General features: G+C 36.7%; 1 protein-coding gene across 4 annotated transcripts; it reads right to left on the reverse strand.

The window, feature by feature from the left end:
• Positions 1–3,109: 3,109 nt before the first annotated feature.
• On the reverse strand, positions 3,110–24,026 carry SLC30A6 (solute carrier family 30 member 6). Of its 4 annotated transcripts, none has more exons than XM_026695459.2 (14): positions 23,985–24,026; positions 22,674–22,760; positions 20,566–20,650; positions 18,251–18,293; positions 16,969–17,034; positions 15,600–15,680; positions 15,375–15,410; positions 13,654–13,748; positions 10,416–10,464; positions 8,868–8,987; positions 8,676–8,778; positions 5,107–5,154; positions 3,842–3,910; positions 3,110–3,639 (listed from the first exon to the last, which is right to left on the reverse strand). In XM_026695459.2, the coding sequence occupies exons 1-14, from the start codon at positions 23,985–23,987 to the stop codon at positions 3,142–3,144; spliced, it is 1,383 nt and encodes a 460-aa protein (XP_026551244.1). In that variant the 5' UTR covers positions 23,988–24,026; the 3' UTR covers positions 3,110–3,141. The 4 variants fall into 4 exon arrangements, with proteins under 4 accessions (XP_026551244.1, XP_026551249.1, XP_087792717.1 ...); XM_026695464.2 differs by lacking the exon at positions 23,985–24,026 and adding an exon at positions 23,759–23,859; XM_087936591.1 differs by lacking the exon at positions 20,566–20,650.
• Between the last annotated feature and the right edge of the window lie 1,196 nt (positions 24,027–25,222).

A 25,222-nucleotide genomic window follows, 5' to 3' on the forward strand; every position in this document is an offset into this window, starting at 1 on the left:
AATTGATTACATCGTATCTGCACCATGCACTGGTGTTAATTTGACAGAATAGCCAATTTTATATGAGTTCCAAAACTGTAATTTTACAAGCATTGTTCATCTAACCACATTTTTCTATTAGGCAATATGTGATTCTGTCAGCAGCCTAATATTTTTGACATACTAGGTGATTGTATAAGATAGTATAAACACACTATAATTAATAGGGTAGATTCTGCACATATATGGTTGAACGAAAAGCAACTATCCCTAAAAACCATGTCTTTACAATCATATTCTATTCTTTTGGTTCCTATTGTAGTCATTAAAAGTGGAGGGGGTTGTTAGTTTAAACTAGACATGGAGAGATTTCGTTACCTAAACAGAGAAACAGAATGGGAGGGGGAAACAGTGGGAGTGGAAGTAAATTCCTGTCAGCTTCTCCATTGCATTTCCTTGTGGGAAGCTGGCAGGGAACATCAGAAATCAAACATACAAAATGAAGCCAATGCACAGAAAAGACGAAATCACATAAATTTTATAAGCTGTGTAACAAAACTGTATAACATAATATTAGGTAAGGAGAAACTGTTCATATAGGATCAATATTTAAATATAATGTTGGACAGAAGGAATTCCTGTGCATCATAAGTAGATTTAAATGAGCTAGACTATACAGCACAATATGAGAATGGTTGAACTGTTTTAGACAAGATAAAAAAACATAGGTTTTTAAAAATCTGGTTTAATTAGTTGCTCCAAAAGAACATACCTTTCTAAGTAGGCATGTAACATTGTTCCATAAAATATAACTTGGCTTTCTCCTTACAACCGGGCCATGCTTATTTTTTCAGAGTTGTCCTGATGTTGGTCTTGTGAAAATTGATATTCACCAACGAAAGAGAGAAATTAAATGTTATTCTGAGCATCAACTGTTTTTATGAGGTCAAAAGCTCTTCTTTGTTTGAGCTGACAGAGTTCCACATATCAGTGTTGTAAAGATCACTTTGATGAATTCTCGGAATTATGTTCTTTAAATAAGGCAGGACCTCCCACACTTGATCCTGATTTTAACTAATTGATTGAAATCAGATTCTAATTTCTCCTTCAAATGAATTGATAAATCTAGACATTTACATGCTCTTGCCACACACAAACCCATAACTTTACATTCTTTTCATAAATGAACAAGTGCACTATTTTGGCTTTACTTAATTGGTTCTTTATCCAGTTTTAAGATTTTTGTGGAGGACAGATCATGTTTTAGGTAGTATTTATGCAGCAATACTGATGATTCAGAAGGGTACAGAAATTTTTAAGCACCATTGTATGTTTATTCATACCTTTGTATTTGTTACAGATAAATTGCATATAATCTCATAATTTCATGATGGAAATAGATCAGTTTTCAAAGGACTTTCTGTTCATAAAGGAATGGCAAACTTATCCAGGGAAGGTAAACATGCTTACACTGAGTATCTCAGCATAAAGGAATACCTTCTTTATTGGGGGAAAAGAAGAGACGAAGGGCAATTCCACAATGGGGTCCCCCAAAGCATGCTATTTAAAAAATGAGTCACTTCTGATTTCCCACAGTGGAAACTTTTGCTAACCCCAAACTAGCCATTAGTATCCTTCATTTATTTAAATGGAAGATGTCACTGACGGGAAAACCAATTACAACACACAATGCAAGTAGTAAGTATACAACTCCATCACTCACAAATACTTATTAGCAGAACAAAGCATATTCAACCTGACATTCTTGATGAAAAAGCAGATGGGCCCCAATTAAACATGAGCTAAATCTCCTGTGTGAAACCTTTTGCTGCCACAAGGAGTGTTAACAAGGTGAGCAAAACTTGCCAAGCATGGATTTTGGATTTTTTTTTTTACTCCTTTCCTAGCAGTAGGCTTAGAAAGCCCCTGTATTATATTTTGTGTAACCAGGTGAAATATTTTTGCTCTAGGTCATTCTTCATCTATACACGTTTGTGCATATATATGCACCAGGAAGGATAGCACAAGCTACAGAAGCTCTGGGTCATAAAATCAAGGCAAAGGAGGGAAGAAGGCTTAAAATGAAGCAATCTTTCAATCAGGCTAAAAAGAATGAATATTGAATACTGAAATTACCACAACAGTCTGCTAGATCAACACTCATTCTATTGTAGATTCTTTCAGGATAGTAGCTAAATCAGTTGTTTTTATTGCTTAGCAATTCTGAGCTGGATTTTTCAGCATTTCCTTTCCTGTCAATCAAAATCCAAATGCTATTTTCCTTTGGTCCACCTGCAGTTCTCCTCAGCCTGAAATTTATATTGATGTTGGGAGATAAAGACAGAGCCTTCTTTGCTTCACACTCTGAATCTCCATCGTTACTCTTAATTCCATTTCCCTCCTCTGTAATTAAACACCACCATAAGAATCCATCTCTATCTCTACCACAGCTATAGGCCTTTTTCTGGAATTTTAAGCTCTTCATGTACCCAGGACCACTTCAGCTCTTCCCCTCAGGCCTATGCTCTTGGAGGAGGGGAGAAACTTGTCCCTAAAGTCTAACCGTCCACATGTTCCTGTTTAAAATCTCTGATGCCAATTTTCTTCCCGAAAAGTAACTCTGTATGCGAGAAATGTATTCTTAATAATCAGTTACAGGTAGCTGGATGACCTTTGTTGTCTTCTTACACTGTCATATTTCATGAGTTCTCCTCTGCACTTCATAAGCAAGATTACCCATAACCATTTTAATATCAACCTGAATTTTAGGAATGCTTGCTGGACCAAATAATCATTTTTCCATTGTTCAGAAAGTATCTTTTAAAAATGATTGTATGATTATATCAAAGACAAACTTTTTAAAAAATAATTTTGTTAATAGACACTTTGCAAAACCGTTATTTTCTGGAGTTCCTTTCATATACTGTTCTGAAATTATTTACAAGACCAGCAATATATGCAATTGCAATAACTTTTTATAAAGCTATGGCTTTACAGTCAGAAATAGATAGCTGCATCAAAAATTAAGTCAATCCACGAGTGCACGTTTTCATGATTTTGAAAACTTCTGATACTAGTTACCAAGAAATCAAACAGTCTTGTAGAAAAATGAGCAATAAAATAATTGAAGTAATTTTAAACAATAAATATAGAAACAGTTTATTAGGGTTTTAATTGACCTCGAGTACCAGTTCCATATCTCTGGGGAACATTAATGAAGCCAGTCCTGAATCCCTGGGTTACTCCCGTTCCTGGCAATCCAAAGCCTTGAGTGAAGACACTGTTGTAAGGTACAGTTCCATGGTTGAAGTTCAATCCATAGGGCCTTGTCTGAGTGTTCATGAGAATGATAGGGTTCATATTTTTACCTGGTGTGTTAAAAGCAAATTCTGGAGGTGGACTACTTGGTTTAGTTGGAGTGGATGTAACATGGTCAGAACTTTCTGCTGCTTTTAGAGATGGCATTGAAATAATGTAATGATCTGAAAGGTTCAGCATATTGTTCCCAATAGGTCCAGTGGCCAAAGTAGGCCTAATCCAGTCATCTTTGAAAATCTGAACAGTCAAAATAGATACTAAGGCATGTAACCGATTTGTCACATGTGCAAGTACCATCTGTTCATTGGCATCTCTTCGAATTCTCACATGAACCGAACCAGCCTAGGAGACAAATTAAGAAAAGCTCATCAGTCTGTGACATATAACACTGATAGACGGGGACAAATGCACAATAAGAAACATACTTCTGAAATAACTTAGTACGTTCTGCAATTCTTGGATGAGAAACTATTAGAATGCATTTCTTCATTCTTAATACTTGATTTTTCAGAGGAAAAAGTGATTAAAGTGGATAAACACATACCAATGAACCAAACCCCAATGTCCAGAAGTGTTCATTTCGAACTTCTAGAACTCCATCCAAAGTAGAAACCTGATTCAAGACATAGAAAGTTACTGAATATATTAATGAAACAATATGACTGTTTGTAATAAAGGGTCCTTGATGCTTGCTTGTTTTCTAGCAGACTTTTCACTACCCTTTATCACTGTTTGTAATAGTTTCATAAAACAGATCTAGCATATTTTATAAATAAGGCATGTTTGGATTGCCATTAGAGGTGTCCCACAATTTATTTATTTGATTTCTATAGCCATCCATTTCAGCAAGTGATTCTCGGCAATAAAACATTGCATTATGTTTTATAAAGCTTAAGAACAATAAAAATCATTTAAACAGTAGAAAATAAATATATATGGCACCAAGTAAAAATGTTGCTATGTATGTTAATATAGCCAGCAACTCAGGCCCTTAACACACTCACACAACCAAGCCTTCATGGCCTTGCAAAAGGCCAACAAGGTCATGGTTATCCTCAACTCTGAAGGGAGAGTATTTGTCATGAGGGGAGGCCGAGCAGCTGACAGGGAATGGGAGTGTGGCTCTGGTGGCTGTGAAAGAAACTGGGGAAGGGCAAATGCTGGCTGGGCAGAGCAGGGGAGAGGTAGAGCAAGGCAGAGGGAAGGCAGAGAAAGTTCCAGGCCCACCCCCTCTTCATCCTAGGGCATGCAGGGAGGAACGGAGAAGGGAGCAACATGAGTTACGTGGCTTACGGGGGAGGAAAGGGCCCTGATTCCCTTCATTAGCTACAGCTGGTAACAGTGTTTAAAAAGTGAGTTTGCGCACAGCAACTCGTGGGAAGCAACTTGTGCATTATCTTGTTTTGTCGAGGCTTATTTAGGGTCCTAGCGTCTTCCCAACTGTGTTTTGTTGGCCTTTGAAGTCTGCAATTCCTTATCCTGCCTTGTCCAGTTAATTGCTGCAGTGTGGTTTGTGTGGATTTTTATTTACAATTTATATATACTTTGTTTTTGGACTGAATTTCCTTTATTTAAAGATTTTTTTCTCCAGCTGAAGGTAACTGGACATTGGGGCAAAGTTGGGGGTATTAAAGGGACTTTTCTTACTTATATGACCGTGTTGCCTTTGTGCCACGCCCCAGGTCATCACAATATTCCAGAGGGCAAGGGCTATGCAGAGAAGGCCTGTCTCCTGCTCCCCACAGCTGACACTCCTTGGCTGATAGAAGACGGCCCCAAACTATGAAGGGCTTTTTTATATTAACTTACCTCTCGTATAAGTTTATCTAGTTGTCCAATCACATGAGGCGGTGTTGTCTAAAAAAAGGTTTACAATTTCATAATGTAATTTATTCAGCCACAACATAAATGATTAGTAATTAGGACGCTGATAAAGTATCAGTAATCAGTATCAAGGAATACATCTGACTACATTATGTGAATGTTTCTGAAAAGAAAAGACACATTATTCAAATACAATTTTTAAAAAGTTTTGCTGAATGGGTGAAATAAACAGCATCCTTTCTGAATTTGAACACAGACATACTAAACCACAATGTTAGTCCTTCACAATTTGTCTATTTAATTTGTCTAGAGATTTAGCCATTTTTTTAAACAAATTTTTCACATTAAAAACAAAAATCTCTTTTTAGTGGACAACATATTTCCGGGTCATCACCTTTACATACAAATATGACAGCAATTATACATTCATATATGCATACTTAATTATATTATTACCTTTTCCATTTCAAATTTTCAGTAAGGAGAGAAACAAACACAATAATTCTAGCCTCTTTCATTAATCTCAATCGAAATATCTTTTTGTTTCATTTCAATTATTTCAAATATACTCCTTTAATATTTATTTTAAAAATAAAGATAAACAATATGTGTTTGCCTAATAATAATGATGATAATAATAATAAAAAGTTACCAATGTCTCTCCTTGCTTTTAATAGTCTATATTAACTTATTAATTTAGTTGGTTCTTTAGTCTGTCATATTCCCTTTCCATTACACATTCTTTTTATAAATTCTAGATTAATACAAATTTTAACACTAAAAAAAAACCCCCAAGTATAGGTTTTCCCCCTTTTACTGTTTTGAGTGTGACACCTCAATGATTAAAATATACCTTTATTTCCTCATCTTGATTCCCAATAAACCATTATTTTTAAGAAGTTACAATAATAATCATTACATCTTTTCATTTGGATTCCGCAGCATATTTTTCCCCCTTGATTTTTAATAAGAGTTATCAGTATCTATATTACCCTATTTTCTAAATATTTTTAATTGCAGAAATATTCTTATTACCCCTTGTCACCCTGCAGAATCCCCTTTTTAATTCATCAACCATTATCTCTGAAAAAACAATTTTTCAACATTTTACTCTTTCCGTATTTCTTTATTTCATGCACCTTTTTCTTACTGCTTCTCCTCCCCCTCTTTTCCCATATCTTTTCTCATTCCAGTTTATATCCCTCTCTTTCTTAATATCTTCCTTTCCCCTTTTCTGCTGGGTCTTTCTGCCTTTCCTGACTTCACAGGTATTCCCCTTTTTGATTGCCTTCTTAAATTTCAACTTTTTAACCTTCCTCCTTTCCCCACTTTGTAGTGTTCTTTGTGTTAATTGTCTATTTAAAATGTCTTCTCCTTGAATCGACTCTTCCTCCTCTGAAGCTCTTTCTTCTTGTTCTTCAATCGCCATTTCCATTTTTTTCTAACACAGAGCAAAGTGATTCACCTCTTTCCTGTAGCAATTATCTCATATTTTTAAGTTCCATTTTTAATTCCCAAAGAGATATCATCATTACATACTCTTATATTTTATGATTGTTAAAGTCCACACAAAAAACCACTTTTACTTTCGTTCTTTCTTCTTTCAATTTTCTAAAGTTCTCAGTTATTCTAGCCGAGGGTCTATACCAAAAACATCAATCAATCTCACAGTCAGTCTTTCCTTGCTTTTTTCTTTATTCTGGTTCTGCTTTCACTTTCTAAGATGCTTACTTTGTTTCAATATTTCTTTAATGTTATATCCACACAAGTTCATTCAGAAACAGGATGCTTTCCCTTTCTGTTTGAGCTCAAGTTTTTGTCAAAAGGTGGCACTCTCCATTATACAAAGTCTTCACCTTTTCCCCCTATTTTTTTATTTAGGGTTTTTCGAACCTCAATATTCCAGCACAGTCCAGTCTCCAATTTGTAAACTTTATTATTGTTATTTTTTGACAATCTTAAGTCCAGCTTTATTTTATGCCTGTTTATTCCCAAAATATTTTAGTCTAATTTAGTTAAATCTTTAGTTCCAGCTTCTTCCTTTCCCGGTTCAAAGCCCCGCTTAGCTGTCAGAAATATTTTCTTTTTTTTCCCTGTCCCTTTGTAATTTCACCGCTCACTTTTCTTTTCTTAAAAATTCCATGTTACCTTAATCCCGGGGTACTTTTGTTTAGTTGTATTGCCCAGTTGTCCCGGTACAGATGTTATCCACCTCTTTCTTACCTCCTGCACAAATCTTAATCCAGCTGAGTCCTCCTCTTCGGGGTGGCCATTTTAAACCACCGCTGCAGTCATCTTCGGGGGGGAAAAGACCAAGCCCAGGAGGGAGATGCGGCTCCCCTCAACCTGGCTTGCAGCTTCCCCTTACTCCACTGCCCCTCCAAGGCAGCTTCAGCCCCTAATCATAATGATCAGGGCTCTCCAACGAAAGAGCACGGACCATAGCCACAGAGAGTCGCGATCTACGGTCCGTCAGTGAGGAGGCTCCGCCTTCTTCCTCCGAGATGTAGCCATTTTTGTTATTGGCATCTCCGGTAAACCCTATCCATTCTATCTCATAGTTCACCCATTCTTTTAGCTTCCTGACAACCCTAGGCCCTTTCTGATGCCAGTTGCCATCCAACATTTCTAAAGAGTACCCTGACAGGGTACCCAGTTTCCTGTTCTAGGATGAGTTGACATCGTTTATTATAGTTGGAAATTAGCCTTCCCCCAATCTTTGAGTCTGGACAATCCTTTTCTAATGTTCAAGAATGTAATTACTGCAGGACAAGCAGATAACAAGACAAAGTGATGTAATTAAAGGATAAGCTCCCAAGAAGCAGATTAGCCTGGGCACAGACATTCTAATCATTCTAATTAATATAAGTTGATATTAATCTAAGCTATCTATTGAGAATAAACTGAGCGAACAAATTGTACAGATGCAACCTATAGTACAAATAAGCACAACGATTTAGGTAATCAGAGAGTCCATTGTAAAATAACTAACCTTACTGTCTCTTCCCTCAGAAGACAGATGAATCAACCTCTCTTCTGAAGAGAGCCATCCCTGCCTACTATCTTTCTTTTTTCTCCTATCAACTAACCCCAGCTCTTCTTACTAGGAAAATCTTCCATTCCAATCTTGCAAAGGATATACAAGTTAACTTTCCAGTTAATTTAATTAACCAATTCTACACTAACAGCTACAGAAAGCCACAAAACTTTTATCCGTATTACTATGATCTACCAAGCCCTGAAGATATGATAATAAATTGATAAATTGATAAATATGTAAAGTTAGAAGTTATGTTGGACAAAGAAAGCTATTTCGTGGTTGCTGGAATAAAGGGTAAGATTGCTCTTAACATCTATTTTTAAATAACAAATGGTCAAGGAAGGGTTCATAAAGCAAGTTCTTTGATGCCAGAACTGTCATTAAAGAATAACACTTACTTTTTACTTTTTTTCAGAATGAATTATAGTGAATGTTTTGCTGACCTCAGTAAGTAATGTCGCTTTTTTGGCTACTCTCTCACTGCTAATACAAAGGTCTTAATTCCTTGTCTCACCTGAAGCAATACCTTTCCACTGTAGACACTCATAGGATACATGGTACCAAATGTCATCAAAGCAATAGCCACTGCAGAAGCTGTATCAACTGCAAAATAATTACTGAAAGAGAAAAATATAACATTATAGGCACTCATGTTTTCAGTATCAAATGCCTATTAAATATTATCATTCCATCCAACAGCACTTACTTAATTTCGATTAACATGTATGTAATACAAAGAGCTAAAGCCCCAGCAAGATCAATCAAGATGAATGGATTCATACGTGGAAGAAAGATGCTACTCAGCCCAGGAATGATACCGCACAAGCTACAAGTAACAATAAATAATATCAATTAGTGAAGAAAGCCAAGAGGTAGCACACTCTTATTACCCATATGGCAGTAGCTCTTACAGTTGCTCTTTGAAATATACCAATGGGATAACTATGATGGGGGGAAAAACAAATAATAAAAATCTTCATCTGAAATTTTAAAATGTTGTTGGAAGAGAAGACAATCTAGAGCAAAGAAAAAAAAAGTTTGAATCCATATAATCAAATTCAATTCCTCATCACTACAGGTGTATATCAATGCATTTTTTTCTGGCCACCAAAAGTGTTTTTTTTCCCCATTGTCTTATTCCAGAATTTTTTTTAGTACTCTGTATATAACATTCCAATATTAAACAGTTTGATCTATTGGTCTATTGCTATTAGCATCTTACCAACTGCAACTAAGATTTGTATTAATCATTAAATCTGTGTCCAATTTATGTCAGGTTATCTAAAAGACAATCTTCACCTATATAATCCTATCGGAACATTAAGAATGTTTTTACCACTTAAGACTTTTATATTAACTCATAAATGGGTGAAATTGCCATCTTCCAGCAAAAGAACAAAATTTAATCTCAAATTCTTTTAGCAAACTCAATTATTTTCATATTCTTGAACTGTGACTTTGATTATAGCAATTTGTCAACCTTTTTTGTATTCAACACAAATTATCTGGCCATTCACCTAAAGGAAAAACAAACATAATTTAAAAATAGAAACCAACGCCCTTCTGTGAGAAAGTGATTATGAACAAAAAAGACAGGAAGATGCAATTTCAACAGATCAAATTTCCACTATAACTCCCAAACAATATATATATGGCGATGGCAACAAATCAAAAGAATGGCACAGTGGTCCACACCCAAGAACTTGGACTCCTAGTCTCATTGTCTCTTCTATGCCATTAGCACAAAGTTGCTACGAAACAGAAATTTCCAGATATTTTCAGGGAGCTACAGGGATTTAGCATAAAAAAGAACTATTTTTAAAAAAATGTTTTTGCTTTTTTCTGAGTGTTTTAAATTTATTATTGTTTAAAACCCATACTAGAAACTCTCTCTTTCAAAGACCAAGCTAATACAGGTACTAAGAACAATTGATTATGGAAGCACTTTAGGTTTCCAAACTAATATTAAGTGCAAATGCAGATAGAGATGTTTTACCTTCTAAATATGGTCTCTGCTTAGGAATTCATTTTTACAAATATGGGGGGTGGGGGGTGGGGGTGTTGGACCAGCTGACATGCTTCAAAGTAAGTATCACCCTCTAGCATCATATTCACATATGAATATATACATATTCACAATGGCTTAAGAACACCAATAAGCATTCTTAGAAGATAAAAACAGTGAGTAGCTTCAACCCATCAGTCCAAAGAAGACAGCACATTCTCTTTTAGAATGTCTTCCTTTCTAACTTACCTCCTAGTGAGATCTGCAACATGTTCCTGAAGCCAACTTGTACTTGCAGCTGCAGAGAGAAGTGTAATAGTTCATTGTTTTAATATAATCCTGCTCAAATATGTATCAAGTTCAACTGTAGGACAAAAGTTTATCTATCTGAAAATTTTACTTCACTAACATGTTATCTCCTCGCCATAAAAAAAAGCCAACAACCCTCTAAGTATTCACTGACTTTTTTTAAAAAAATGTATTCCTGCAGTGCTGTGTAAATTGAATTCCTTTTCTGATTACTGTTTTACTACAGTGTATATTTAAAGGAAGTTCTACCTTTAAAATCAGCCTAAAAGTAAATAAAAATAATATATTATTCTACTAATTGAAAGCACAATTTTATATTATGGTCAAACTGCATTAAAACAAAGACATAAATTACTTTATTCAATTATAATGCCAGCATGGTTATTATATTTTCAAAATACTACTAACAAAAATCACAAGAATAATTCAATAAGATTATTAGAACTTGAAGTCAAAGATTATTTGCAGATATTGCAAGACTAAGCTGCCACCCAAATCACACATTAGAGTTACATTACAATTAAATACAAGACCTGAAGAATTTTAATAGAGCATCCTTAGGTCAGAAAGAATTTGGGATGAGACATGAAAGGACACATGAGGCTCCCTAAGTGTTCTAGATTTTTTTTTCTTGTAAAGAATTTGCATGAATTGCACTAAGGACTGAAAGAAGATTAAACTGATTTGGGAAACAAGCCAAAATTACAGGTAGTCCTAGACCTACAGCCATTCATTTAGCAAATGTTTGAAGTTATAACAGCACTGAAAAGTGACTTATGATCAATCCTTGCACTTAGTAACGTTGCAGCATCCCCAATGGTCACACGATTAAATTCAGGCACTTGGCAACCCGCACATACACTGCTCAAAAAAATAGAGGGAACACTTAAACAACACAATGTAACTCCAAGTCAATCACACTTCTGTGAAATCAAACTGTCCACTTAGGTAGCAACACTGATTGACAATCAATTTCATATGCTGTTGTGCAAATGGAATAGACAACAGGTGGAAAGCATAGGCAGTTAGCAAGACATCCCCAATAAAGGAGTGGTTCTGCAGGTGGTGACCACAGACCACTTCTCAGTTCCTATGCTTTCTGGCTGATGGTTTGGTCACTCTTGAATGCCGGCAGTGCTTTCACTCTAGTGGTAGCATGAGACAGAGTCTACAACCCACACAAGTGGCTCAGGTAGTGCAGCTCATCCAGGATGGCACATCAATGCAAGCTGTGGCAAGAAGGTTTGCTGTGTCTGTCAGTGTAGTGTCCAGAGCATGGAGGCGCTACCAGGAGACAGGCCAGTACATCAGGAGACGTGGAGGAGGCCGTAGGAGGGCAACAACCCAGCATCAGGACCGCTACCTCCGCCTTTGTGCAAGGAGGGACAGGAGGAGCACTGCCAGAGCCCTGCAAAATGACCTCCCGAAGGCCACAAATGTGCATGTGGCTGCTCAAACGGTCAGAAACAGACTCCATGAGGGTGGTATGACGGCCCAACGTCCACAGGTGTGGGTTGTGCTTACAGCCCAACACCGTGCAGGACATTTGGCATTTGCCAGAGAACACCAAGATTGGCAAATTCGCCACTGGCGCCCTGTGCTCTTCACAGATGAAAGCAGGTTCACACTGAGCACATGTGACAGACGTGACAGGGTCTGGAGACACCGTGGACAATGTTCTGCTGCCTGCAACATCCTCCAGCATGACCAGTTTGGCAGTGGGTCAGTAATGGTGTGGGGTGGCATTTCTTTAGGGGGCCGCACAGCCCTCCATGTGCTCGCCAGAGGTAGCCTGACTGCCATTAGGTACTGAGATGAGATCCTCAGACCCCTTGTGAGACCATATGCTGGTGCAGTTGGCCCTGGGTTCCTCCTAATGCACGACAATGCTAGACCTCATGTGGCTGGAGTGTGTCAGCAGTTCCTGCAAGTTGAAGGCATTGATGCTATGGACTGGCCCGCCCATTCCCCAGACCTCAATCCAATTGAGCACATCTGGGACATCAAGTCTCACTCCATCCACCAATGCCACATTGCACCACAGACTGTCCAGGAGTTGGGGGATGCTTTAGTCCAGGTGTGGGAGGAGATCCCTCAGGAGACCATCCGCCACCTCATCAGGAGCATGCCCAGGCGTTGTAGGGAGGTCATACAGGCACATGGAGGCCACACACACTACTGAGCCTCATTTTGACTTGTTTTAAGGACATTACATCAAAGTTGGATCAGTCTGTAGTGTTTTTTTCCACTTTAATTGAGTGTAGCTCCAAATCCAGACCTCCATGGGTTGCTAAATTTGATTTCCATTGATAATTTTTGTGTGATTTTGTTGTCAGCACATTCAACTACCTAATGAACAAAGTATTTAATAAGAATATTTCATTCATTCAGATCTAGATGTCTTATTTTTGTGTTCCCTTTATTTTTTTGAGCAGTGTATTTACAATGGTTACAGCATCCTGGTGTCATGTGATCGCTACATGCCATCTTCCCAGCTGGCTTCTGAGAAGCAAATCCATGGGGAAAGTTGGGTTCCTTAACAACTACAGTGATTCGCTTAATAATCATGGCAGAAAAGGTGATAAAGTTGGCTGCGACTCACTTAGCAACTTCAATGCTTAACAACTGAAATTGTGATCATAAGTCAAGGACTACTTATACTTCCTCTTGTTGTATTTTCTCTCTCTCAGAATCAGCAAGCATTTGGGTACAGGTCTTGCAGGCCTGTCCATATCTTGCAACTCTCTAACATTTCAAATATGCAGATGTAGAAATACAAAGTCATTTGCGTAGTTCAGCATAAACATATCTGCGTTTTTTACGTGAATCTGGAATCATCAAAATCAAGATCCTCAAAAGGAAAAATCCAGCAGTGCAGAGATCCCCAGTCAGGGAGTTAGCAACTGCAAAGCAGTTTGGGAACATAAAAGCAGAAATTGTTTCAAATAGGAAATATTGTTACCCATTTTCACATTTTCTAAGGTGTTGAAAATGAGGAAGACTTTGCTATATGTCTAGTTTCTTCTTAGTCCTTCTGAGTATTATCAAAGATTTAAGGGATGGAAGCTGTGGGTTTGGTGACAACAACAAATAACATTTGGCTACTAATTAATATATCATTTTTTAGCTTTTATTAAATTAAAATATACATTTTCTTTTCAAAAAATGTATTATGTACCTTCAGACACATAAGCAAATGGTTTGTTCTTAACTGAAAGCATTGTAAACAAGTTGAAAGTGAGTGCCACAAAGGTACCAACCAGCAATCGACCCCTAAAAAAAAAATCTTTATCAACATAGCATATTATCAGATACAAAGAGCAGGTATGTTAATTAATCTTCATTACCATTAGGCTCCATTTAATTACAGTATTTTTTTTAAAAAAAGTTTACCTAATTCCATTTAATTATATACAACTCTTATGTGAATAGAGAACTTATTAGCTGATAAACTTATTAAATTTCTGTGCTGCTGTACAGGACTTTCAGAAGTTTTATGGGAATGCATGAGCCTTTAATAGAGAGATGTCCAACCCCATGTCAACATGTTCTGATGGTTTTTAGTCTTTAATCTACCTTAATTATTGTTTTGTGTTATCTTTTTATTATGCTGTAAGCCACCTAGAGTCGCTGAATGAGATGGACGGCATATACAATAAACAAAAACAACAACAAATTAATAAATTAAAAAACATCCATGGTTACAATCATAAAAACCCTGAAACTTATAAAAAAATATAGAACCCAAAAACTAGACCTCAAGTTTCAATAGCCCTTCAGGAGAGATCATTTTTCAAGTGCTTCTGGATGGCAGCCAAATTTGGGGATCAGCCTACATGACAGTGGGAGGCCATTCTAGAGAGGGTGACACTTTAGTGGAAAAGCAGCATCTTAGCCTTTTACCCCAGCACTAAATGGGGAAGCACTTACTGATGGAATTCTTAAGACTAAACAAGAAAACTCCATTCTAGTGGGCGAACCAGAATGTAACTTAGTGCCAAGTCATAGGGGTCTTTCTATGTTAACATCAATACTTTAAATTGCAATAACAACCTGATAGGAAGGCAATGCAAGATCTCTAGCACAGATGTAATATAGTCCCACTGGCAAATGTAAAACAGTACACAGGCCACTGCAATTTTGGCCAGCTGAAGCTTCCAAATTGTCTTTAAAGGCAACCCCACATAAAGTGTGTTGCAGTAATCTAAATAAATGGGAATAATGGCATGAATCACTGTAGCAAGATTCTCTTGCCTCAGATAGAGCTCCAAGCGGCATGCTAGCTGAAGTTGGCCAAAGGTTCCACCATCTGTGGTTTTTACTTGCTGCTTAAGTAAGAGCTCAATTTATGAGTCGTGGTGCCTTTCAAAGGAAATGGTTCCTCATCAAGAGATATACTAGAGCTTCCAGAGAACTTCAATGGACAAACAGTAACTGTGTCTTGCTAGGATTCAAATTTAGCAAGTTGCCTCCCATTCTTCCCTCACAACCTTCCCTCACAACCTTTAGACAAAATCTAAAACAAAAAATTTACATTTCTTTTAGTAGACATGGAACCCAAAACCATGATGAAATTACAGATAACAAGGGCTACATGTGCATTAAATTTAAGCTTTTATTATTTAATATATATCAGACATAACCTTTTAAAGACTTCTGCCCAATTCATTGCATGTATGACTTAAACTTAGCTATCTCTATATAAAAACCATTTATATTAAGCAAGTATCCCAGATCAACAAATTCAAGAGGATTTTTGCCACTGACCTAAAAGTCATGACAGCATTTCAGTTTCAGTTTTCAGCTTTAACAGATAAAATAATGTACTAATGGCCCTATTAATTATGCCAACTTTTATATACTTGTAATCTTTATTATGATTTAATTTAAAATGCTTACGTATGAATCTCTGGTTGTTCAACAAATCGTTCAGCACTGAAAAGACACAATAAATCTGTTAGTCAAATATATAGTCCTTCATGCACCAACAAGAATTTGAGGTTTGCTGTGGATAAAACATCATACTATCTTTTGTAGCAGCTTTTTTTTAAGTGTTCTAGCACTGGAAATACTGTTATCTTTGACAATGATTAAGTAATAAGCACAAGGAGGGGGCATTCCTACCTTTCTTTAAGTATAAAAAGTGCTCCAAGTTGTGCAAGAACTGTAGAAGCAAATACTGCTAGGACTTCAAATCTCTCAAATCTGCAGTTTGGGAAATTAAGAATTTAAAAATCAGTGCAAATAATAAAGACTATTAATCAGAAAGTATAATGCATTAATTGAGGTGGGTACAAGAAAGTATGCTAGAAAATTAACATGTGCTGTTTACTTTTGCTGTTATTTTCTTTTTATTAAAACGTTTTAAAAATTAGTGGCAGGTTAAGGGAAGGCCAGATAAGTTGGGAAACTGGATAATTTCCATGTATTTTGGAATTATTCTGTTCTATTAAGTTCTATGTTTTAATTCATGCCACCTAGCAATAAGGGTGTCATTGTTGGGGAGCACCATTCATGAACAGTTCTGATTTTACATGGAATTAAAAAAAAAAACAGATTGGGCATCCTAAAGTGTAGATAGCTTAATTTTAACTTTGTGGCAGATAGGATTATTTTATGTTACTGATGTTGATGAAAAATTATGTATTCTCTGCTAACCGTTCATAATTAATTTGCAAAGCCTGAATAAGAGACAAAGTGTTAACAGGTTTATCTCCTCTCCTGGGGACTTCACAAAGATGTCCTATAGTTATCTCAGCAGCAGTATGGACATACTTCTTTTGTTTGTTGCAATTTGGTATTTATATTGTTGTTATTTTTGCTATATTTTATAATGTAAATTTAATTCATATAAGTAGCTTGGATAATACATTTGTATGACAAGAGCAGGTTATAAAAATCTTACATGACTGATAAAAGATAATGGCTCTAAAAGGAAACAATAGCCCAGTTTTACTATTCCTAAATGAAACAAAAATGTGCATATTACAGCTTTATTTAGCTACAGAGTTTGAACTCCAAGGCATCAGAGATTTGAAAAATACAGATTACATTAAACACATCTAGTGAGAGCCGTACATTGAAATTTCCATTCTTGCAAATTTAAAAATGCACTTTTCCCCTTATATGACAAGAAAGATTTACTTCCATAAAGAGAGTAAAACTATATAAGGGTCCCAGAGTCTTCATAAAACTGCATAGACGCCTGATCTGTTTTATCAACCATGGACTGGGGTTTCTAAGGCTGGTAGTATCGTATTTGATCGAATGAATATAATATGCATATTTCAAATTAGTACCCTCTAATTTCTTGGGCACAAATCAGTACAGTATTAAACATTAGATATAATGCTCTTTTAATGTGCATATTACAATTTTCTTGAATTTATAAAATCTCTTTATAAATAAAATTGAACTAATAAATTAATAACACTTTTATTTCATAGTAAAATAATATTTTCAAAAGACACAAAATATTAATTATCCAACTTACCCAAATGAATATGAGGAACTGGGCTTCTTCATCATCACCCAATAACTTATTAAGCATGTTATTAAGCTAAATAAAAAAGGAAACAAAAATTAAAATAAGAGAAATGTAGGTATTAAAAATTATATAAAATAAATCTAGCATTTCAAAATTCAATTATAATTTAACATATTGATGAATTGCCAATAATAAAATAAATCCTTTAACAGCCTGCTGAAGGGGAGATCAGTATATGAAATATGAATCTTTATTTAATCCAAATTTATGTAATTCACATTAAATATATAAATGATGCAAACTGATGAAAACTGATGAAAACTGTCTATACTGTTTCAAAAACAATGGACACGCTTCATTAAGTTCAAATGATGCCCTGATAAAAAAAAATTGCCTCTTGTATCTAAAGTCCGCAAATTGGGTGCTTTCCTTCAGGTTGTGGCAGATTTTCTGTTCAACTGTCTCCTTAAATCAATTAATACAGTGGTAATACCAATACCCTATATATAGTCAGAATTAAATTCCATTGTGTTGACAGACTTACTTTTGTATAAGAGTACTGCAATCTCAGTTAATGTAGGGGAGTATGGAGTTAATCTTGAAAAAGCAGGAGTGTTTATGTAAACACCAACTCAGTCCTGAGAAAGAGGAGGGGGTGAAAATGAATTTCAAGATCACCCCACTTTGACTCTCTTTGGTATATGACAGACCAAAGATTCTGATATTATTCTTTACAGTAATATAGTAGAGTTCCAGGGGCTTCTAGAACCAGTAGATATTCAGTTGTTTTCTGACCTGGCTTACACTAACGTTAAGGGGCTGACAGGGATATTTAAAGGCTTGTCATTCATTTAAAAAGCAAATAGTTTTTACCACCAAGTTGCATAGAAAACAAAAGTGGAATTAAAGACAAAATATACTGCTGTCATAATGGGACTTAAGCACACTTAAATCTCCTTTGATTGCAGAACTTTGAAAAATGTCTATTTCTGTACTGTATGTGACATAAGAAAACAATGGGATCTGTTTTTATGGACTTATCTCCTATGCAATGAAAAGTCAGTTAGGCTACAATCCTCTATCACATATCTGGCAATCGAATCCACTTAATTCCATTGGCCTTAATTTTAAATGGATAAAAATTGGACTGCATCTTACCTACTAAGAGAAACAGGCTTTATTGGGGAATATTAAAAATTTTTTTAACATAACCCATGGATTTGGATAAAAGGATATTTTTTTCACAAGTGTTACAAAATCAATTGAGGAATTTAAAAAGGAAACATACCTGAAAAGATCAAAGATTGTTAGATAGGTATATGCAGTTAAAGCTGTGGAAAGAAGATGGCCATTTTACTTTCACATAAACAAATGATGAAAATAATTTAGTTAACCTGCCTATAAGTAAGTAAATGTACTGTATAAATAAGTAAATGTACTGTTGCTTTTAATAAATAATTGTTGGGCTTTATTCAATTTCCTATGTAATAAATATGCATCTACCCCCCCAAAAAAACCCACAAAGTTTGTCAAGGAAATTGTTTAGGCCTCTGGGACTTTTTTTTTTTTTTTTTTTGGTATGGTGGCATCGATCAGGGTTTGGAGGCTTTTTGTGAATTTTCTGTGGGAGTTTGCACGTGTTATTGAGAATGGCATACTAGTGGATATTCAACAGAGGAGTTGGTGGATTTACTGTTAGGATTTCAGAAGTTTTGTATGTGCTGTGGAGATGGAGGAATGAGGACTAAAGGAGTTAAGGAAAAGAAATAAAATATATGAGTAGCAGATTGTCACCCTTTGGAGATTCATTGGTTTTTGGTGAAGGGTACATTGTTCCTTGCATAAAATGGAGGTGTTAAAGTGATTATGCAAGTGTTACATTGTTTGGCAGAGTCATAACTGTAAGGAAGTTCTTAAGACAACCCAAGGCCTATTGTGGGAAACTATTGTGGGAAACCTTAGCAACACAGAGCAGACAGCAAGACAATTAAGGGAGGAAGCAGACTGTTACAAAATAGATCCTTGAGAGCAGAAGAGCATATCTCTTACATTTTCACCCTTTAGATCAATGCCTAGAGCAGGAGTGGGAAAACATTTGTCTACCAACTGCCACATTTCCTTAGAGAAATGAGTTCAATATTTTAGTAGGTTTTTAACTATTGTAAGTTTTTATTTTCAGGTTTTTAACACTCTATGTTTTTAATATTTTATTTGTATACTGCCCATAGTCCTTCCATGAGGGAGATGAACAATTTCTAAATATGATAAATAAAGATCACATAACAGTGATGGGAAGAGTCAGCATCAGTACCTCCAGACACACTCAAGATCATTAGCATATAACCTCTCTCTCTGAAGAAATAAAAATTGTGGTCTCAAAACAATTGGGTATGGCAATTTTAAAATTATCCATGTACTATGCAAATAAAAATGTAGACCAATCTTCAGTCATGAACGTATACAATATTAATCAAAAACATGACTGCCTCACACACTGCTACTCCTATCTGTAGCTTCCTTCAATGTTTTATCCCCATCCCCACCAAAACAAACAAGACATTGAGTTGGATGGGTATATCTGGGTATGTGATGGGAGTCATTATATGGAGAGTTTCATATAGAAAGTGAAAATAAAAACTTTAAAGCTGCAAATCAGTCTATATATCCTGAATCTCCAGACCAAAAGCAATAACAAGGAGCACTAAAGATCATAACTTAAGAATAACATAGACAGTCTAATATATAGGTAGCCCTTGGTTAAGGATCCCTCATTCCGTGACTGTTCAAAGTTATGACTGTGCTGAACAAGTGGTGCTTCTGACTGGTCTTCAAAGTTCCAACCCTTCCAGTACCCCCATTGTTATGTCATCACAAACTGGACATTTGGCAACCAGTGATAGTTGCAGCTTTCCATAATTACGAGAACAGAATTTGTGGGCCACCTGCACCTTCCAAGCCTCACTGCATTTGTGTCTTGTTTCTCTGGTCATTCATGCATCTATACCCACCCATCAGCAGCCCCTTCCTGCTTGCCAACCTGTTTGCAAGCCATCTAGGTATTGCAATTTCCTGCCAGCTTTTACACTGACTGGTTATTAGAAACCAGCAGGATTTTGTGAGAAGGTGTTCATTTAATGATCCATGATCCTGACTTAACAATGGCAATTGAGACTGCAGGGATTGCTGTCGCTAAGCAATGCAGGCATAAATCCCATTGTGTTTTACAAACACATCATTTACAGATGGAAATTCTAGTTCCAAATTGCAGTCATAATACAAGGACTATCTGTACTTGCAATAGCTGTTTCATTTCTTAGACATTTAGCACAATGTCATCATAAAGCATGTGCATCCAACTAATAGAATTATCTATTAATAAGTGTAAGCAAAGTTTCACATTTAGTAGAATTAATTTTGATTCATCTTAATATCCTTTCATAGTTTGAATAAAGAAGTCATCAAGGGAGAGAGAAATAACAAGAATGACTTTAGAAACAGAAAAAAAATGCTAGCAATCAATGATGCTCACAAATACAATTTTGTGTCAATATTAAACTACTTGTGTATGTCTACAATCATCTCATTAAAAGAAGGATAACATACCTATGCTGTTTGTAGAACTACACCACATAAGCAGGAATGCAGTACATACTATATTTATTGCACCAAACAGCAAGATCTTCCATGACTGTAAATAACAACAGTTGAAACAAGTTTAATAAAGTTGGTTTTATTGGGGGGGGGGGAAACCCTATAATTTACTGATAAAATATTGAACATTCAGCTCAGGTGCTTCATGGCTTTAGTCTCTGCTGAAGAAAGAATGCCACAGCATAGTGTCAGATCAATGTATTCATAATTTTTCAACTTGTGATTTACTGACCAACAGGTAGTCCTTGGTTTATGATTATTGGAACCAGAATTTCTCTTGCTAAGCAAGGTGATTGTTAAGTGAGTTGTGCCCGATTTTACAACCTTTTTTTGCCACAGTTAACTGAATCACTACAGTTGAGTGAATCTAGCTTTCCCCATTGACTTAGATTGCTGGAAGCCAATGGTGGGATTCAAATTTTTTTACTACCGGTTCTGTGGGCGTGGCTTGGTGGGCGTGGCAGGGGAAGTATACTGTAAAATCCCTGGTCAGAGGTGGTAACTGCCAGTTCTCTGAACTACTCAAAATTCCCGCTACCGGTTCTCCAGAACTGGTCTGAACATACTGAATACCACCTCTGCTGGAAGCCCACTAGGAATAATTGGAAATCAAATTACTTTAGAACACTGCAACTATGGCAAATACATACCAGTTGCCAAGCACTTAAACTTTGATCTTGTGACCGTATGGATGCTGAGATGGTTATAAGTGCGAGGACTGGTTGTAAGTCACTTTTTAAAATGCTGTTATAGCTTCGAACGGTCATTAAATGAATGAATCAAGGACTACCTGTACAACTAAGTTCAACAGCTTTTTCTCTTCAGCATTACCCAGAGTTCCTTGGCCCAGAATACCATTTGTTAATCAAACTCAATAAAAATAAAATGAATGCACGTTGACAGCTGCACTATTAACAAGGAAAAGTCAAAAATACACAGATTTAGATAAATTAATAGATATAACAGGTAGAAAAAGCTAAGTCTCAGATATTCACAACTAATAAAGAAAATACCAAGTGGAACATTTCCCCATTTGTTTATTTGCCAGACTGACATTCTACTTCTCATCAGCACATGACATTCAACAGGGCTAAAAGGAATAACTATAAAATATTATGTAACACAATGAAAACTCAATTAAATTCTATTAGAAAATTCCAGAAAATAAAAAGAATAAAATCTCAACATGCTTCCATCAGCCAAAATCGACTTCCACATCAAAGGCTTTCTTATAAATATTAAGCATATTTCAATTTCTCTATCCTACAATATTGCTTAATAATAACAGTATGTTATTATTAGTTCCAGTTTAGTTTACTTGTCATTGCACCTCGTACAACAAAATTAAATGTCATCTTCAGTGTAGATTAGAACTATAAAAATAAAAGACAAACATACATCCTTCACATTCTATATCCGTGGTGGCAAACCTATGGTCCACATGCCGGAAGTGGCACACAGACCCATTACTGCCGGCACACGAGCCCTCGCCCAGAAAAAGTCTACTCTGCATGCGCGTGCGCTACCCACCCAACAGCTGATTGTTGGGTATCTGGCATGCATGCATGGTGGTGCATGGGAGACACGTGCATGCACAGCACGCAGCACAGTCGCATATGTTATGCACGCATGCGCGGGGGCAAGGGGGCATACACATTGCCTTCTGGGTGATGGCACACGAGCATGAGCGCACAAGCACTTGCGCAATTATCGGCACAGGACCCCAAAAAGGTTAGCCACCACTGTTCTATACAATTGAATTGAAAACCCAATATTGCATTAATATTGCACTATATAGTAGAAATCAATATAGTTACTGCCCTGGGATGTTAGATGCATCTCATAATATAGAAGTTATGCAATTTACATGAATAAATAAAGAAGTTTAACAGTAACAAAGAAACAAATATAAGTATAGGATAGCAATTGGGAAATGAAATAGGTTAAAAGTGATTGAGGAACAAATTCGAGTACTGATTCTGTATACATGTTTAAGAATCTTTAAAAAATAAGTATCTATGAATTAAAATATATTCTTGCCAGTAAATGAAAATACTTACCCTTCGATCAGCAGCTACTGTTCTAAATTCCTGTGTTAACTTGCCCAGAAGAGACCTCTGTGATTTGCGAAACAAATATATTGTTCCCTACAAACAAGATAGCAATGGTTTACTAAATTTTCTATTTGTTTAACATTCCAAATCATGAACTTGATTTCTACATGCAATCTATCACAATAAACATTATCTCCATGCTAGCTGTGCACAGGAGATGTTCTTGCAATCTGACAGATCTGGAGCGCTTTTGAAAGGGAAGGATGGGCAAAGTTTCCCAAGGAAAGATGTGCCATGATGATAGGCCCCTATCCCAAAAGACTGATTGCTGTCATAAAATCAAAAGAAGCTTCAACAAAGTTTAAGGATATGGATCTTTATGTAATCCACATTATTGTAATTTTTTATTTCTACCCCCTTCCCAAAAGATTACATTTTGATTTTCAATTAAATTGTACACTAACATGTCACACTAAAAGTGGGAAAAATCTGAAATGATTTATCTTGTTCTGTTTTTTATATCTCAAAAACCTGGCATTTTAACAGAGCTGTGTAGACTTTCCATATCCACTGTATTACCGACTAGCTTTAAAATATTCACTCATTGCATTTTTACCTTATTAAGAACCTGAAGAGTCTTAGGCGGTTTTATGATCACCATAATATTTCTTAGGCTGAGAGCAGACACCTTATGGGTACTTTAGGATGTTTATGGATTTAAAAAGATCTGAACCCAATCCACCCAGAAGCTAATTGTTGGGTGGTTATTTGTTCATTAGTAAACTATACTTTTACTCTTCCATTGAAGGATATATTATAGTGTAAGAGGCTAAAGGGAATACCTTTTTCATGACATGTGACTAAAAACAACTATTTATGATTACTTATTGATCAAATTCCTAATTAAACAACGCTTCTACGCTATCTAGTTTGATGAGCCAAGCTATCCTTCCAGCCATTGCACCACACCTCTTCTCAGGGAAACCCCACGCATCGGACACATCGAGTTACAACCCAGCCACATTTTCGCTTTTAAAATGAAGCAGGACTCCCAGTGCAGCAGAGATTAACAAAGTGCCTTCTACACGCACTTGGAGCTTTCTGCGCAGAAAAGGCTTGGACTCTTCCCATTGGAAAGGTATTCTCCAGCCTTGACAGCCACCTGTCCCTGCTTCAGGGAAGTTGCCTCCTTCAGAACTGACAAGCCGGTCAATGTCCCCCTCCTAGCATCCTCTCACGGTTGCACCACGTTGGACACCAACTCGCCACGCAGCGTCCGAGGCCCTCAACCGCCCGCCCCCAAGACTGGGAACTCACCATATTGCGGAACGAGCGGCTCCCAACGGGGCCGGAAAAGGCGGGCGTCACCTGTCACCAAAGAAAGGATTAGGCGTTGAATTAGCTGACGTGTAATTGGCCGACCCCGGAACTAAACAGGAAGTGACGCACACTCGTTCCTCCCTCGCCCCCAATCGAGGCAGAGCGGGAGGTTCGCCTTTGCCGGTGTTTCGTCGCCTTGCAAAAGTGCACGCGATCACCAACAAAATTTAAATGGGATCATTTCTCGATGGGGGCAAACTCGTTATTTCGGGATATGGTCCGATAACAGTGACAAGAATGCCCTCTAGCAACGGTGGAAATGCAATTAGAAATATTAGAGCGGTGGGCACAATTGGCATCTAAGTCAGAGATGAGGAACTGTGCCGCTTTGAACGGCTGGCTCAGGAATTCTGTGAGTTTGAAGGGCCGGAGTCCCTCTAAGTACTCTCTAGAGTAGGGGTCTCCAACCTTGCCAACTTGAATACTTGTGGACTTCGACTCCCAGAATTCCTCAGCCAGCTTTGTTGACTAAGGGATTCTGGGAGTTGAAGTCCATAAGTCTTCAAATTGCCAAGGTTGGAGACCCCTACGATAGAATTCCTCACACAACCCAGCTCGCTCCATGTTTGTTTGTTTATTTATGTATTTTGTCAAGCAATTATAAGATAACAGGTATAAGTATAAACATAGTTATGGATACATGAAATGGATACATATAAGAAAAATAAAAAAAGAAACAATAAGACAGGGACGGTAGGCACATTGGTGTGCTTATGCACGCCCCAACAGACCTCTTAGGAAAGGGGTGAGGTCAATAGTAGACAGTCTAAGGTTAAAGTTTTGGGGCTTTGGGAAAGAAACCACAGAGTCAGGTAGAGTATTCCAGACATTGACCACTCTGTTGCTGAAGTCGTATTTCCTGCAATCAAGTTTGGTATGGTTTACCTTGAGTTTGTATCTATTGTGTGCTCTTGTGTTGTTATGGTTGAAGCTGAAGTATTCATTGACAGGTAGGGCATTGCAATGTATGATTTTATATACTATACTTAGATCGGATCGAAGGTGTCGTAGTTCTAGGTTTTCTAGGTCTAGAATCTCAAGTCTTGGTGGCATAAGGTATTCTGCAACGAGTAGAGGAATGGAGAACTCTTCTTGTGAAATATTTCTGGACTTTCTCAACTGTGTTAATATTAGATACGTAATACGGGTTCCAGACTGATGAGCTGTATTCAAGT

Source organism: Pseudonaja textilis, chromosome 1 (assembly GCF_049901715.1).
Source record: "Pseudonaja textilis isolate UNSWEBS1 chromosome 1, rPseTex1.2, whole genome shotgun sequence".
Taxonomy (NCBI): domain Eukaryota; kingdom Metazoa; phylum Chordata; class Lepidosauria; order Squamata; family Elapidae; genus Pseudonaja; species Pseudonaja textilis.